This window comes from Elephas maximus, chromosome 22 (genome assembly GCF_024166365.1).
Source record: "Elephas maximus indicus isolate mEleMax1 chromosome 22, mEleMax1 primary haplotype, whole genome shotgun sequence".
In the NCBI taxonomy this organism is placed as follows: Eukaryota; Metazoa; Chordata; class Mammalia; order Proboscidea; family Elephantidae; genus Elephas; species Elephas maximus.
In genome coordinates, this window is record NC_064840.1 from 24414488 (window position 1) to 24433240 (window position 18753).

The window sequence follows — 18753 nt, forward strand, 5'->3', positions numbered from 1 at the left end:
GTGGGAAAACTATTCCAGAAAGTGCTAGTATAATTAAAACAAATCAGTTGCCACCAAGACAATTCAAACTCACCGTGAACCCTTGTGTGTCAGAATGTAATTACACTCCATAGGGTTTTCAACGGCTGACAGTTCAGAAGTAGATCACCAGGCCTTTCTTCCAAGGAGTCTCTGCATGGACTCGAGCTACCAAACTTTTGGTTAGCAGCCGGGCACATTAACCATTGCACTATCCAGGAACTTCAGTGCTAGGATAGTAGGTACTTCATTTTATAATTTCATTAACAAGAACTATAGCAACAGCAGATATTAACAAAAAGTGCTATCCTGGGGAGAAAGTGGTAGTTGTTACCCAAGACCTTGTGATCATCCTTCAACCAATCAATCAAGCCCTTCGATTCTACCAATCCCACTCCCTTTCTCCAAAAGCAGTCACCTAACTTACTAAGCAATCAGCAATCATAAAAAGGAAGAAAAGATAAAATGAAAGCAAATGCTATATACCATGAGTCACAGTTCAGACTACCTGGGAAATGCCGGGCAACCACTCAACCTCTCTAGGCCTCTTTCACTTCTGTTAAATGAAGGAGGCTGGACCAGGTCTATGGTTTTCAAATCTGCTTCTCAGGGTTCCAGCTCTGCTTTCACTAAGAGGGCTTCCTCTTGGTATTCTTTAGCTCAATTTTGTCTATGAATAGAAAAGTGCAGCAAGCCTGACCTAAGAAGGGACGTCTGTCCGTGTCTTTAACATACAAAGGGCGCATCAGTGTGGGAATTCTTCTAGCAGGAAACACTCTGCATATGAGCTACCAAACACCCAATAAACCAAAGCTGCTTTTTAGTGCACTAACTCTCCAATTTCTACTAGTTTCTACTCGTAGACACATGCTAAGCGGTGTTACAAAATTTGAGCTTAGATTTTTGTACCTCCACTCCCTCTAGAGGTCAAGCCGCAATCTTTCTGAGCCTTGGTTTTTTAAAAAATAATAGTAATTCAGTAAATGTGACTCATACAAATCCCATCGCCACCCACCTCCTAGAGCTCTTGGGAAGATCAACTGAAGTACTGTAAATGAGAGGGCTTGGTAATCTGCAAACCAGGTATTATTCCTGTGCATGTGGTTCTTTATTCAACACACACACACAGAAAGTGCAGTCTTGACCCTTGAGCAGCTCACATCTATGTTCAGCAACTAAGCCTTTTATTCGCCCTTATCCAACAGGAGCCGAGAACAGCAGTGAGCCAGCACCCCGTCTCTTTTCTACTCATTCAAGGAGGAAAGAGGTGACACTGACAAATCTAAGTTCAAAAATCCATATGCCCCAGAACACAATCCAAGAGCACACAGGATTTTCCACAAGAGGGGCAAAGCAGCACAGTGCCAAGACCTGGAAGAGGATGGAGGAGACCTGAGGGGCACTTCCTGTTAGTCCTTGGCACTTCCACTCCCTTTTCTATCAAAGGAGCTCTTTGGAGTCAGTGATCTCCAACATCCCTTAAAACTAAGTCTCGTTATTCTGTGAATAAAATATTAAAAATAAGTGCAAAGTATGGTCACTGTAGCGTCACTGGCATTACACACCTCTTAACAACGTAAATGTCCAGCAATGGCAGACCAGTTATAATAAAGTATGGTCTATCCACACAACACAGCATCACGGAACCATTAAAATAATACTGATGAGAAATGAAGTACTGATACATGGTACAGTATGGATGAACCTTGAAAACATTACACTGAATGAGATAAGTCAGTTATAAAAGGACGAATATCGTCTGACCCCATTTATATGAAATATCTAGAATAGTCAAAGAGACTAAAGTTTATTAGAGGATATTAGGGGCAGGCGGGGAGGGGGAAGGAAAACACAGGCTTCGGGGAAACTGAGCTTCTGTTAAGGTGATGGAAAAATTCAGGAATGGTTACGGATGATGGTTGAACAACACAATAAGCATAATTACTATTACTGAATTGTACATGTGACGATTGTTAAACTGACAAATGTTTTGTTACATATATATTTAAAACAATAAAAATAATATTTCCAAGGAGTTTTAACTTTACAGGGAAAGTTTATGATGTTTTTAAAAGGACAAAAGGAGGATGCCAAATAGTACACACAGTATACAATCATCTAAGTAAAGAGGGGTGTGTGTGTGGACGTATATGAAAATAAAATATTGGAAGGTCACACCAAAATTTTAATAGTGGTTACCAATAGGTACTGGGCTTATATACCATTGTAATTTTCTTCTTTATACTCTCTGTATTATCCAAATTTTCTAGAACAAACACGTATTTTTAAAATTATCAAAAAGATTGTCTTATATATACATATATATATATATTTTTTAAACACTATACAAAATTATACATATATTCCTAAACCCAAGGTGGAGAAAAAAAGACTATAAAATTATGTCAAAATGTTAGCAGTGGTTCCTTCTAAGTAGTAACTTTAAGGCTTTTTTTTTTTCTTTCCTGTTTCTTTATTCTATTTTTCAAATTCTCTACAGTGAACAAGCTTTATATGTAAAAATATTTAGCATATGCCTGGCATAAAGTATCAAGTACATGACTGTGTTAATTTCAGAACTAGTACAAACATTTTGAGAATGGCCATTATAAAATAAGAGCTTCAAGTCAAAGATCCCAGAAAGCCTTCTCAACATGCAGGATATAGCAGGAAAAAACACAACCTGGATGCTCCCAGGGGCTTTAATATGACTCCACACACAGGCCTATTCCTGGCCTCCTCTCCTCCCAAGAAAAGAATCAAGCATGACAGCCAAGAGCTGGGGCCAGAGATCATTCCGTGTGGCTCTCACTGGATGTGAGGCTGCAAGAAGTTCTCAGTGTTTACACATTTGCAAAATGTGACATTTTAAAATGAATATATATTAGCATAATCAAGAAAAAAAAATAATAAATTTCAAGTAGGTGGCCATAAAGACCATACCTAGAAAAATTAGATTTCTTTACAATGAGATAAAATAGGCTAGAGTTCTCAGTTCAATATTTTAAAAAGAAAAATTTCAGGGGTCAGGAGATACGATTTTAGTGCGATATTCTTTTAAATTTTTCTTTACTATTTTTAAAATACTGATTTAATTTTTTTTAATGTTTGAAAGAATACTTCACAAATTTACTCAAAAGAAAACCAAATGTTTCTTTTTAAAAAATAAGTCATAGGAGGGCAGGGCCAAGATGGCGGAGTAGTCAGGTGCTTCTGGTGATCTCTCTTATAACAAAGACCCAAAAAAACAAGTGAAATGATTACATTTATGACAAGCTAGGAGCCCTGATCATCAAATGCAAAGCTAGAAAACGGACTGAGCGGCAGCGGGAGGGACAGATGGTTCAGAAGTGGAGAGGACTTCCCAGAACTGAATCGCCGGGAACCCTCAGGCACCATTCCCCGGAGCAACTGCAGCAAGCTGCTGGTAGCATTCGGCTGCAGTTTTCTCAGGGAGAAGCAGCCAGCTGCACAGCCTACTCACATCTCGGGAACCAGAGAAGAACAGAGCTCTCAACAAAATCTAAGTACTTGAGTATATTTTACTGCATCCCCCATCAAGTTGGCTTCAGTGGCTGTCAATTTCCCTGGGCCTGAGATAGGTGCTGTTGAGCATCCTGAGCCATTCTCCGGGCCCTGAAGAAGGAATAAATACACAATTGGGGGAAAAGATAATCTGCCAGCTCTACTAACCTAGGGACCTCAGGACAGGAGCAGATCCTGTCTAGGCATAAACGGTCTGTGGACTTTGAATACCATTTCCCCTGCATGGAACTGTGTGGGCCTATTTAAGCAGAATAGGCCCTTGTTGGAAAACTGCGACTGTTTCAGCTATGCGGTGAAGAGGTAGGTGCTTGATCTTTGACACCGCTTTACCTATTAAACAGGATCCTCACCTACCCACATCAGGGACCTAAAGACTGGTGGCTCCACTCAGGTCACCCAGCCACCCACAAAAGGGGTCCAAGGATAACTGGTACCTCCCAGTCCTTACAACCAAAAGCATTGCGTGCCCAGGGTACGTTGGCAGAACCTACCCACCTGCGAGCTCTAGGGAATGGACGCGCATTCTTCACAGACACTTGGGGGACGGCTGTCAGCTCCGTGCCTTGTTAAGAGCGTGATCCCTTGTGACAACCAGATACTGGTACCTACACCAATCACCCTGCCCCCCTAAGACTGTAGGAGAGAGTCTATACCACACACTTCATGACCAACTACCTGGACACCTGAGCTGAATCCATACAAGAAAAATGAATGGACTCCTAGGCTGATATACCTGATAACAGCTCTAGCTGTCTGGTGACAGGACATTAGAGCTTCAAAGCCGAAAATAATCAACCTGGCTCAATCAAGCAACCTATTTGGGCATATCAAAACAAAACAAAACAAAACAAGAAGCTACAACACAGTAAGCAAACATAAAATAAACTAATACAATAACTTATAGACGGCTCAGAGACAACAGTCAATATCAAATGACATAAAGAAGCAGACCATGATAGCTTCGACAAGCTCTCAAAGTAAAGAATCAAGGGATCTTCTGGATGAAGATGCCTTCCTAGAATTACTGGATGCAGAATACAAAAGATTAATACACAGAACTCTTCCAGACACCAGGAAGGAGATCAGGCAATAAGCAGAACAAGCCAAGGAACACAGAGATAAAGTAGTTGAAGAAATTAAAAAGGTTATTCAAGAACATAATGACAAATTTAATAAGCTGCAAGAATCCACAGAGAGAAAGCAATCAGAAATTCAGAACATTAACAAAAAAATTACAGAATTAGACAACTCAACAAAAAGTCAGAGGGGCAGAATTAAGCAAATGGAAGGCAGAATTGGTGAGACTGAAGATAAAGCACTTGGTACCAACATATTTGAAGAAAAATCAGATAAGGAATTAAAAAAAATGAGGAAACCCTAAGAATCATGTGGGACTTTATCAAGAGAAATAACCTACAAGTGATTGGAGTATCAGAACAGGGAGCGATAATACAAAATACAGAGAGAATTGTTGAAGATTTCATGGCAGAAAACTTCCCCGATATCGTGAAAGATGAGAAGATATCTATTCAAGATGCTCATTGAACTCCACATAAGGTAGATCTTAAAATAAAGTCACCAAGACATATTATCATCAAACTTGCCAACACCAAAGATAAAGAGAGGACTTTAAGAGTGGCTAGGGATAAACAAAACGTCACCTACAAAGGAGAGTCAATAAGAATAAACTCGGACTACTCCGAAGAAACCATGCAGGCAAGAAGGCAATCGGATGACTTATATAAAGCACTGAAGTAAAAAAATTGCCAGTCAAGCATCATATATCCAGCATAATTGTCTCTCAAATATGAAGGCAAAATTAGGCACTTCCAGATAAACAAAAGTTTAGAGAATTCATAAAAACCAAACCAAAATTACAAGAAATACTACAGGGAGTTCTCTGGTTAGAAAATCAATAACATCAGATATCAAGCCAAGACTACAACACTGGACAGGGCAATAAGATGTCAAACCAGAAAGGGAAATCACAAAAACAAATCAAGATAAAATGTTCGAAACAGCGATGTCATTATGTAAAAGAAGACAACATGAAAACAATAAAGAAGAACTAAGAAATGTAGTCATAGATCTTTGATATGGAGAGGAAGACAAGGCAATACAAAGAAATAAAAGTTAGATTTAAACACAGAAAAATAGGGGTAAATATTAAGGTAACCACAAAGGAGACAAACTATCCTACTCATCAAAATAAAATACAAGGAAAAAATAGAGACTCAGCAGAAACAAAATCGACAACGAGTAAGAGCAAAAGACAAAAAATTGAGTGGGAAAAATAAACTGTAAACAAAACACAAAAGAAAAACATCAAAATGACCGCACTAAACTCATACCTATCCATAATTATGCTAAATGTAAATGGACTAAATGCACCAATAAAGAGACAGAGTGGCAGAATGGATAAAAAACACGATCCGTCTATATGCTGCCTACAAGAGACACACCTTAGACTTACAGACACAAACTAAAACTTAATGGATGGAAAAAGATATAACAAGCATACAACAATCAAAAAAGAGCAGGAGTGACAACGTTAATTTCTGACAAAATGAACTTTAAAGTTAAATCCACCACAAAGGATAAGGAAGGCCACTTTATAATGATTAAAGGGACAATATACCAGGAGGACATAACCATATTAAATATTCATGCACCCAATGACAGGGCTGCAAGATACATAAAACAAACTCTAACAGCATTGAAAAGTGACATACCTCCACAATTATACTAGGAGACTTGAACACACCACTTTTGGTGAAGCACAGGACATCCAGAAAGAAGCTCAATAAAGACATGGAAGATCTAAATGCCACAATCAACCAACATGACCTTATAGACATATACAGAACACTCCACCCAAAAGCAGCCAAGTATACTTTCTTTTCTAGTGCACATGGAACATTCTCTAGAGTAGAACACATATTAGGTCATAAAGCAAGCCTTAGCAGAATCCAAAATATCAAAATACTACAAAGCAACTTCTCTGACCACAAGGCCATAAAAGTAGAAATCAGTAACAGAAAAAGCAGGAAAAGAAATCAAACACTTGGAAACTGAACAACACCCTGCTCAAAACCAAACACATTACAGAAGACATGAAGGATGGAATGAAGAAATTCATAGAATGAAAACATTTCCTATCAGAACCTTTAGGACACAGCTAAAGTAGCACTCAGAAATCAATTTATATCAATAAATGCACACATACAAAAAGAAAACAGGGCCAAAATCAAAGAATTATCCTTAGAACATGAACAAATAGAAAGAGAGCAACAAAAGAAACCCTCAGGCACAAGAAGAAAGCAAAGAATAAAAATAAGAGCAGAATTAAATGAAATAGAGAAGGGAAAAACAACTGAGAGTTAACAAGATCAAAAGCTGGTTCTTTGAAAAAACTAGGAAAATTGATAAACCAGTGGCTGAACTGACAAAAGAAAAACAGGAGAGGAAGCAAATAACTCAAATAGGAAATGAGATGGGCGATATTACAACAGACCCAACTGAAATTAAAAGAATCATATCAGATTACTACAAAAAATTATATTCTAACAAATTCAAAAGCCTGGAAGAAATGGATGAATTTCTAGAAACACACTACCTACCTAAATTAACACAAACAGAGGTAGAACAACTAAATAAACCCATAACAAAACAAGATACTGAAAAAGTAATTAAAAAAAAAAACCCCAAAAAAGTCCAGGCCCAGACCGCTTCACTGCAGAGTTCTACCAAACTGTCAGAGAAGAGTTAACACCACTAGTACTGAAGGTATTTCATAGCATAGAAAAGGATGGAATACTCCCAAACTCATTCCATGAAGCCAGCATATCCCTGACACCAAAACCAAATAAAGACATCAAAAAAAAAAAAAGAAAATTACAAACCTATGTCCCTCATAAACTTATATGCAAAAATCTTCAGTGAAATTCTAACCAATAGAACTGAACGACATATCAAAAAAATAATTCACCATGACCAAGTGGAATTCATACCAGGCAGGGATTTTTTTTTAGGGATGGTTCAACACTAGAAAAACAATTAATGTAATCCATCATATAAATACAACAAAAGACAAGAACCACACAATCTTATCAATTGATGCAGAAAAGGCATTTGACAAAGTTCAACACCCATTCACAATAAAAACTCTCAGCAAAATAGAAGGAAAATTCCTCAACATACTAAAGGACACTTACACAAAGCCAACAACCAACATCATCCTAAATGGAGAGAGTCTGAAAGCATTCCCCTTGAGATCCAGAACCAGACAAGGATGCCCTTTATCACTACTCTTATTCAACATTGTGCTGGAGGTCCTAGCCAGAGCAATTAAACTAGAGAAAGAAATATAGGCGATCCAGATTGGTAAGGAAGAAGTAAAAGTATCTTTATTTGCAGATGGCATGATCTTATACACAGAAAACCCTAAAGAATCCTCCAGAAAACCACTGAAACTAATAGAAGAGGTCAGCAGAGCATCAGGATACAAGATAAACATACAAAAATCAGTTGGATTCCTCTACACCAACAAAAAGAGTATTGAAAAGGAAATCATCGAATCAATACCATTTACAGTAGCTCCCAAGAAGATAAAACACTTAGGAATAAATCTTCCCAGAGACATGATAGACCTATACAAAGAAAACTACAACACACTACTGCAGGAAACCAAGAGACCTACACAAGCGGAAAAACATACCTTGCTCATGGATAGGAAGACTTGACATTGTAAAAATCTCTATTCTACCAATAGCGATCTATAGATACAATGTAATTCTGATCCAAATTCCAAAGACATTTTTTAATGAGAGAGAGAAACAAATCACCAACTTCATATGAAAGGGAAAGAGGCTCCAGATAAGTAAAGCAGTACTGAAAAAGAAGAAAAAAGTGGGAGGCCTCACTCTACCTGATTTTAGAACCTATTATAGGGTCGCTATGAGTCGGAATTGGCTCAACAGCAGTAGGTTTGTTGTTTTTTTTTTTTTTTTTTTTAATACTGCCACAGTAGTCAAAACAGCCTGGTACTGTTACAACAACAGATATATAGACCAATGGAACAGAATTGAGAATCCAGACATAAACCCATCATCATATGTGCCGCTGTTACTTGCCAAAGGCCCAAAGTCTCTTAAATGGGGAAAAGACAGTCTCTTTAAAAATTGGTACTGGCATAACTGGGTATCCATCTGCAAAAAAATGAAACAAGACCTATACCTCACACCATGCACAAAAACAAACTCAAAATGGATCAAAGACCTAAATATCAAATCTAAAATGATAATGATCATAGTAGGAAAAAAAGGGATAACGCTAGGAGCCCTAATACGTGGCATAAACAGTACACAAAGCATTGCTAACAATGCATTAGAGAAACTAGATACCTGGAAGCTCCTAAAAATCAAACACCTATGCTCATCCAAAGACTTCACCAAAAGAGTAAAAAGATTACCTACAGACTGGAAAAAAGTTTTTAGCTATGACATTTACAATCAGCGTCTGATCTCTAAAATCTACATGATACTGCAAAAACTCAACTGCAAAAAGACAAATAATCCGATTAAAAAATAGGCAAAGGATAGAAACAGGCACTTCACTAAAGAAGACATTCGGGTAGCTAACAGATACATGAGGAAATGCTCACGATCATTAGCCATTAGAGAAATGCAAATCAAAACTACAATGAGATTCCATCTCACTCCAACAAGCCTGGCATTAACCCCCGAAACACAAAAGAATAAATGTTGGAGAGGTTATGGAGAGACTGGAACACTTATACGTTGCTGGTGGGAATGTAAAATGGTACAACCACTATGGAAGTTGATTTGGCGCTTCCTTAAAAAGCTAGAAATAGAACTACCATGAGATCCTGCAATCCCACTCCTTGGAATATATCCTAGAGAAGTAAGAGCTTTTACATGAACAGATATATGCACACCCATGTTCACCGCAGCACTGTTTACAATAGCAAAAAGATGGAAGCAACCAAGGTGTCCATCAACGTATGAATGGATAAATTACGGTATATTCACACAATGGAATACTACGCATCAATAAAGAACAATGATGAATCCGTGAAACATTTCATAACATGGAGGAATCTGGAAGGCATTATGCTGAGTGAAATTAGTCAGTTGCAAAAAGACAAATAGTGTATAAGACCACTATTATAAGAACTGGAGAAATTATTTAAACAGAGAAGAAAATATTCTTTGATGTTTACGAGAGGGTGGAGGAAGGAAGGGAGGGAGGAAAGGACAGGGGTTTTCACTCATTAGATACCAGATAAGAACTATTTTAAGTGAAGGGAAAGACAACACACAATACAGGAGAGGTCAGCACAACTGGACTAAACCAAAAGCAAAGAAGTTTCCTGAAGAAACTGAATGCTTCAAAGGCTAGTGTAGCAGGAGCCAGGGTTTGGGGACCATGGTTTCAGTGGACATCTAAGTCAATTGGCATAATAAAATCTATTAAGAAAACATTCTGCATCCCACTTTGGAGAGTGGTGTCTGGGGTCTTAAACACTAGCAAGCGGCCAAATAAGATGCATCCATTGGTCTCAGCCCACTTGGACCATAGGAGAACACAGAACACCAAAGACACACGGTAATTATGAGCCCAGGAGACAGAAAGGGCCACATAAACCAGAGACTACATCAGCCTGAGACCAGAAGAACTAGATGGTGCCTGGCTACAGCTGATGACTGCCCTGACAGGGAACACAACAGAGAACTCCTGAGGGAACAGGAGAGCAGTGGGATGTAGACCTTAAATTCTCATAAAAAGACCAGACTTAATGGTCTGACTGAGACTAGAAGGACCCCAGTGGTCATGGTCCCTAGACCTTCTGTTAGCCAAGACAGGAACCATTCCCAAAGCCAACTCTTCAGACAGGGATTAGATTGGACTATGGGATAGAAAATGATACTGGTGAAGAGTGGGCTTCTTGGATAAAGTAGACACATGAGACTGTGTGGGCAGCTCCTGTCTGTAGGGGAGGTGAGAGGGCAGAGGGGGTCAGAAGCTGGCTGAATGCATACAAAAACAGAGAGTGGAGGGAAGGAGTGTGCTGTCTCATTAGGGGGAGATCCATCAAGTGTATATAGCAAGGTGTATATAAATTTTTGTGTGAGAGACTGCCTGATTTGTAAACTTTCACTTAAAGCACAGCAATTAACAAAGTAGTCATGGGTGAGCCTAGAATACATTACGCTGAGTAATGTAAGTCAGACACAAAAGGGTAAATACTGCATGATTCCCCTTTTATGAAATACTTAGAAAATGCAAATGCATAGAGAGAACAGTTTATCAGTGGTTACCGGGGTTGGGAGGTGGGGAGTAATGGGAAGTTATTGCTTAAAGGTTCTAAGTTTCTGTTTAGGGGAAATGAAAAAGACACTTAAAATGGATAGTGGTACAGCACAAGATAAATCAGATAAATGGGACTTCCTAAAAATTAAACACTTACTCTCAACAAAAGACTTCTCCAAAAAAGTCAAAAGAGAACATACAGACTAGTCAAAAATTTCTGGTTAAGATTATATCCAACAAGGGACTAATCTCTAAAATTTATAGAAAATTTCAACATCTCAACAATAACAACAACAAAAAAAAAATTTTAAAATGGGCAAAAGATATGAAGACACTTCACCAAAGAAGACATTCAGGTGGCCAACAACCATATGAAGAAATGCTTGCAGTCATTACTATTAAAGAAATGCAGATCAAAACTACAGTGAGATACCATTTCATCCCAACATTACTGACACTAATCAAAAAAAACAGAAAATAACAAATGCTGATGAGGTTGTGGGAAGGTTAGAACTCTTATACGCTGTTGGTAGAAGTTTAAAGCGGCACAACCATTTTGGAAAACAGTATGGCGCTTCCTTGAAAATACCATCTGATTGAGAAATCCCACTACTAGGTATATACCCTAAAGAAATAAGCACCGTGACATGAATGGATATATGCACACTCATGTTCACTACAGCATTATTCACAGCAGCAAAAAAATGGAAACAACCTAATTGCCCATCAACAGATGAATAGATTAACAAACTCGTAATTACACACAATGGAATACTACGCAATAATAAATAATGACAAATCAGCGAAACATCTCACAACATGGATGAATCTAGAGAACACTATGCTGAGTGAAATGAGTCAAGCACAAAAGGACAAATATTGTATGAGACCACTATAATAAAGTAACAGCAAAAGGATTACACACAGGAATAAGAGAAAAAAACATTCTTTGATGGCTACCAGGGATGAGAGGCGAAGTGAGGGAAAATTATCAATTAGATAGAAGACATAAGTTAATATTGGTGAAGGGAAAGGCAATACACAATACGGGGAAGTCAGCACATGACCAATGCAAGAGAAGACACTGAGTGGAACACAAGAATAAAGGGCAACTATGGTAACTACAGAAATCCTGGTGGCGTAGTGGTTAAGAGCTAGCCAAAAGGTCGGCAGTTCAAGTCCACCAGCCACTTTTTGGAAACCCTATGGTGCAGTTCTACTCTGTCCTATAGGGTCGCTACGAATCAGAATCGACACAACGGCAATGGGTTTGGTTTTTGGGTTTGGATTTCGACATATATAACTGTATGTGCAGCGCATATAGTGCACAGAAGGGGTATACTCAAGAAAATCTCGCAGACATAACCAAACATCTCATAGGATGAAGTTCCTAGGCTAGAAGACAAAGGACCATAGACTTAGTGGACTTCTACATCAACTGTCACAATACAGTACATAAAGACAATTTTCTACATCCTACTGAGTAGCGTCTGGGGTCTTAAAAGCTTGCAAGCAACCATCTAAGATACAACTATTGGTCTCTTCCCATCTGGAAGGATGGAGAGTGAAGGAGACGAAAAACTCAAGGGAGCAAGTAGTCCAAAGGACTAATGGACCACATGAACCACAGCCTACATGACCCCAAGACCAGAAAAACTAGATGGTGCCCAGCTACCACTACCCACTGCTCTGACTGGGATCATAACAGAGGGTCTTGGACAAAGTGGAAGTAAAACTGTAGAACAAATTATCAAATTCACAAAAAAGACCAGGCTTGTTGGTCTGACAGACTGGAGGAACCCCCAAGACTATGGCCCTAAGACACCCTTCTGACCTGGAAAGAAAGTCATTTCCAGAGAGTACCTCCCAGCCAAACAACAGATGAGCATGTAAGATAAACAATAACACCTGAGAGGAACGTACTCCTGAGAACAATCAATTATATGAGATCAAAAGCATATTATCTGCCCAAGAGCAAAGAGGAAAAGGCAGGAAGGGATAGAAAATCAGGACCAAAGAAAATGGCGAAACCAGGGGCAGAAACGGGAGAGTGCTAACACATTGTGGGGAATGAAACCAAGGTCATGAAACACTTTATGTACATACTATCGAACGGGAAACTAATTTGCTCTGTAAACTTTCACCTAAAACACAATTAAAAAAAAAAAAGGGTATTGGTGATAGTTGCAAAGCATGGTGAATACAATTAATGTCACTGAACCATACACTTAAAGGTGGTTAAAATGGCAAACGTTCTGTTATACATATTTTAATACAATAATAAAATCTTTAAAATGTTTCAAAGGCAGAGTCTCAAGGTGACCCAACTGTCTCATATGTCCTTAATTACTCAACTAAATTATCATGCTGAAGGGCTAAATTATTGGGAAATTCTTTAATAATTTATTACGACTATTTAAAGGACTACACTTTCTTTTTCTAGTATGAGGCCTAGATACCATTCCTTTTTTTAAATTTGCATGCCTTCTTGCAGTTAGCAAAAGAGGGTGACCTTTGGTCCAGTGTAGGAAGATTATATATAAGCCTGCTGGAAAAATGGTAGAAGACATGATGGTTTACATTAAACTATGGGTGAGCAAAATATTAAGACCATACCTTTAAAAAGTGATCTTTAACATAAAGTCAAAAACTGAAATTAAATTCATTTTTCCATCTAGCATCATGTGTCTGAGGACACTTACATCCATAAGGCTGAACTACAATTAGAGAATTAAGGAATTTAAGACCAAAAGGGATCTGAGAGGGCTTTCAAGCCAGCCCTCAGAAAACTACAGCCTGCAGGCAAAATCCAGCCCACTTCCTGTTTTTGTACTGCCCATAGCTAAGAATGGTTTTTACATTTTTAAATGGCTGAAGGGAAAAAAAAAAAAAGAATATGCAAGAGAGACCTACGGGCCCACAAAACCTAAAATATTTACTATCAGGAGCTATACAGAAAAAGATTCTAAACCAGCCATTTCATTTTGCAGATGAAAAGAAAGACTCAAAGAGATAAACTGACTTGCCCATGGTCACCCTGCAAATCACTCATACTGCAGGACTAGAGCACAGGTTTCCTGGCTCCTGGCTCACCTCCAGCTTGGTACCCAAAGGCAGGAACCTCGGATGCATTTCTTGTTCCGCTAGAGACTTACTAATCTTCCAGCCCTCCAGTAACCTTGAAAACATCTCTTTTTGAAAAGATTAATCCTTTATCCTTTCTTTCTTTTAGAATCAGTACTTCAGATTAATCAAATAACCCTACTTGATGATGGAAACGTCTTTACAAAAGGATTCTGACTAATAAATACAGAAGGAAATGACCCAACTAGAAAATCACTATTTTGCAATAATCATCAATGGTTGGAACCAGTAAGTAAAAGGTTGATGGGGAACTTTATAGTGGGGGGTGTCAGGCTGCATGTCCTGATTCTACAAATCAATCTCAGCATCACTAAGAGTGAGTCGACCAGACATAAACGTATCTGTGTATACACAGGAAATTTCTGGAAAGACACAGGTTGCTTCTGGGGAGAGGATTTATATTTCATTGTACACCTTTTTATACTGTTTGAATGCTTTACTGTATGTATATTGTACTTCCTGAATTAGAAAGGGGTTTCAAAAAGTCCCTTTTTCTCTTTTGTTCACAAACTGAAATATAAAAAAACCAAACCAAACCCAGTGCTGTCGGGTCGATTCCAACTCACAGTGACCCTATAGGACAGAGTAGAACTGCCCCATAGAGTTTCCAAGGAGCGCCTAGCAGATTCAAACTGCCAACCCTTTGGTTAGCAGCTGTAGCACTTAACCACTACGCCACCAGGGTTTCCGAGAATGGCTTTAAATTGTGTTGCACCAGAGAACGATCCTGGAGTTGCCAGGGATCAAACCAACTGCACCAAACATGCAAAGCATGCACTCTATCACTGAGCTACACACTCACCTTAAGTGTAGACATACTTTTAATAAATGAAGAATAGTGCAATACAGTTTAAAAGGCAGCAAACTAGAAGCTATTGTTCCAGTCATTTATGTCCCTAAACCTTTTTCCCAATCTGTAAAATGAGAAGGTTTGATTACATGTCTTCATCTAAGGTTTTTCCTAATTCTAAAATTACTGACTTTATATCTCCTTCTTTGTTACAGAATACCAGGTGGCTTCAGCAACTTCTTCCGTTACTCTAGTAAATTTCGGTTTTTTGTTTGTTTTAGCTACGACAATCTAACATTTTAAGCTAACGTGTATTTTATTACATGGACACCTATATGTTTACAGTGTTACCTCCTGAAGTACTTCAGGTAGCCCAATTATTGCACTGAACCCTACTCCTGTTTGCTAGCTGATAAATCAAGAGTGAAATGCCTACCTGATACCAGCAAACTCCACCTTCTGGGTGATATAAGCACACGTGCTGACCTGAGGCCAGAAAGAGAAAGACAGACATTTGCTGTGTTGTTGAGATTCAGGCCATGAAAAGTCACAAAGTCTCCTGGCTTTCTAATCTCCTTTAACAACCCAAGGTTCACTTAACAATGGAGTCACAGATCTACCCCATGGGAAAGCCTGCTGGGGCAGGTATAACAATAGGTTCTTAAAAGTTTGGCAAGCGTAAGCAATAGTAAAGACCAGGGGGATAACAGTGGCCAGCTTCACAAATACATTATCTATACATATGTGTATATACACACACTTGTATACACATGTATATATTCATTTGAATACAGTACATTCTCTCATTTAGAAAATTGAACTCTCCCCACCAAATAAAACAAGAGCGAAGGTTTTTCTTCTGAAAATATACACTGTATGCAAATTCTGCCTATAGTCATTTCCTAATACTTAAAATGTCCAATAAGAAGAATTTTCAGCAACAGCTGAATGATGAACTGATCATTTTAAGCCAGAAAATGTTTAGTAAAAAATAAGGAAAATGGAAGGAGGATACATCAACTGCTTACTAGCTGTGGAGCCTTGGGCAACCACTTAACTTCTCAGTCTCAGTTTTTACATCTATTGCCTTTCCACTGAAAGGGAATGTGAGGAACAAGTGAAATCAAATAAAAATTTGGAAACTATAAAGTCCCATTCCAACGTAAAATATTATAATTTCCCATTCTAACCTAAAATGCCAAGTAAAAACCTGTAATATAAACAAGGCAAACCTCAAAAAAGCTACAAAGAAAAATAAGAATGGAAAAAAGTACACAAAAAATGATTATAATAATTGTAGATAGATGCTCAAATTAGAAAGATTTTATGCTCTTCCACCTACTAAACAAACAAAAAAAACTAGCTCTTCTAAATCTCTATAGTGATCATGGATTACTTATATAGTGGAAAAAGTAAAAGATTTCTATTTAATCATATCTTACCAAACTTTTCTTCAGTCGCCACATATCCCCACGGCCAATATACTGATCCTTAAAGGTTAACTCCACTAGGTCAAGGGTCACATCCTAAAAAGGATAATCAAATACATTTCTCTCTGCATCGCTCCGCCACCCTTCACAGTCATAAGAAAATGCCCACTCACCTTGAAAAAACCATTTTGCAAAAAAGAAAATGACTTACAGTAAAACCTACAAATCTGAAGTCTATGTAAGGCAGAAACCTATCAGAGAAGGAAAACTCAAATATTTTCCACTAAACCAAGCAATAGGAAAGTGGTAAGACTGCACCCTCTCAAAGGTGGAGAATTTGCGGACAAGGGAAAACAAGGCACTCCCATTAACTTCTGGCTCACAGGTTTCACTTTAGAAGACCATTCAATAGCAGAACTCTGGTAAGTTTAATTTTATCCTACCGAAGAAGACTTTCTAGTACAAATAAGTCTACAACAGTTCCTACAGCAGTAGTAGCAGTTTAGCGCCGAGAGTACCAGAGTACTAACTCTGTATTCTAGAAATGACTCTGATACACAAACATGACATTAAGCTATGCACTTTATTTCTCTACATACTCTTCAGTAATACTTTCTGGACAACAATTTTACCTAGTATAGCATCATTTCTAGAAAAAAATAAAAATTCATAAAAAATTTTAATATCTTAATAGAAAATTTTACATACAGTTTCATAAACAAACATACATATACAGAACCTTATTAGGGCAGAAATCCTGGTGGTGTAGTAGTTAAGAGTATGGCTGCTAACCAAAAGGTCAGCAGTTTGAATCCACCAGGTACTCCTTGAAAAGCCTATGGGGCAGTTCTACTCTGTCCTATAGAGTCACTATGAGTTGGAATTGACTCAACAGCAACAAGTTTTGTTTTTTTGGTTTTTGGTATTAGGACAAGCTTTTAAAAAAAAAAAAAAAAGGTTCCCAATGCGACCTACATACTACCTATAATCTAAATGATCTATATAAAACCAAAAACCAAACCTGTTGCCAGCCAGTCAATTCTGACTCATAGTGACCCAATAAGGACAGAGTAGAACTGGCCCACAGAGTTTCCAAGGAGTACCTGATGGATTCGAACTGCTGACTTTTTGATTAACAGTTGTAGTTCTTAACCACTATGCCACCAGGGTTTCCAAACGATCTATATAAGACTACATATTTAATAGTCCTGGCACTATACTTAAGGTCCCCGGGTGGCACTAAAAGTTTGCACTGGACTACTAACCTAAACGTTGGTGGCTTGAACCCACCCAGTGGCACTGCGGAAGAAAGGCCTAATCATCTTCTTTCATAAAGATTACAGCCAAGAAAACCCTACAGAGCAGTTCTACTCTATAACATGGGGTCACCATGATTTTTAATCAAAGGCAAAGGTATAACATTATTCTTAAGTAATTCATTACTTCTTTAGTGACCTAATGTTGAGGAAGGGTATTAACCGTTCCAAAAAGACATTTAAGTCCAGAATAAAGACACACCTTAGGGTCTACAACATTCACATAGACATCTTGATAAGGTCTTAGCCGGAACACTTGAGTCACAGTCTGGTCCACACTGATAGTTTCTGAAAGAGTGAAGAAATTCGGATCAGATAACATCATCTGAAAAAGCAGGTAAATATATTCTAATCTAAACACCAGGGCTTCAAAATGGTTCTTCCCAGTTGAGTCATGGCCAACAAAGTAAAACGAGAACAGACCCAAATTTTTACAATTTGGGTGATCCAGAACAGGAAAAATTACAGGTCAAAGCCCTGGAATGGGAGACTCAGAAGAGGTGTAACGAGCCCTTTCACGAGCCTGAAGTGTGAGACTGAATTAGTGAAAGAACTGTGGAGAGTGACACACATTCAAAATGGTGCCATCTTTGAGCAGGGCACCACCATTTACGACTCTGCTCAAAATCCCAGAGGCAAGAGATCTGGTTGCTATGCAATGCCTACGCTACCCTTGTTTTCGAAGAGGGAGATAAGGTTTCTCGCAGGGCTTCGACTCCTACTTTTTCCTGTTTCAGTTCTCACTAGGGTTCACTCAAACTTTAAAAACTCGGGTCTGTTCCAGTTTCACTTTTTCTGCCATGACTGAACTGGGAAGAACTGGTTCGAGCCCTGTTAAAAACTCAGACATTCCACAGGCAACACGATTAATCATTTGCCATGGGCGAGACACATTCTCTGCCTTCCAGGAGCTACTATCTAGACAGTTCTCTGCTTTCAGGTGAAACAAGCAAGTGAAAGAAGACCTGAGCCTAAGGGACTACAGGAGGCACAGAAAAAAGAATTTAAAAAGCAACATAAGACAAAGTTCAAAGAGCTGTGAAAATTCCAAAGAGGAAAGAGAGCCCTTCTTGTTTGGAATGAAGGTAACAGGGGTTGTTAAGAAAGAAACAAACTTTTTAACAAGCCCTTAAGTCTAGTAAGTAAGAAACACAAAAGGTGGCAGGAGATGGGGTGA

The 18753-nt window shown here is 38.4% G+C and overlaps 1 protein-coding gene across 9 annotated transcripts in view; it reads right to left on the minus strand.

The window, feature by feature from the left end:
- DEPDC5 (DEP domain containing 5, GATOR1 subcomplex subunit) overlaps positions 1 to 18753 on the minus strand; it is a 148360-nt gene that overhangs the window by 123930 nt on the left and 5677 nt on the right. For 8 of the 9 annotated variants that reach the window (XM_049865362.1, XM_049865366.1, XM_049865359.1 and 5 more), the window contains exons 5-7: positions 17779 to 17864; positions 16273 to 16356; positions 15267 to 15316 (exon numbers count right to left, since the gene is read on the minus strand). In XM_049865362.1, coding sequence (XP_049721319.1) covers positions 15267 to 15316; positions 16273 to 16356; positions 17779 to 17864 — 220 coding nt within the window. Of the gene's footprint in view, positions 1 to 73; positions 1975 to 15266; positions 15317 to 16272; positions 16357 to 17778; positions 17865 to 18753 lie in introns of those variants that run through there. The other variant, XM_049865363.1, reaches the window with a different exon arrangement.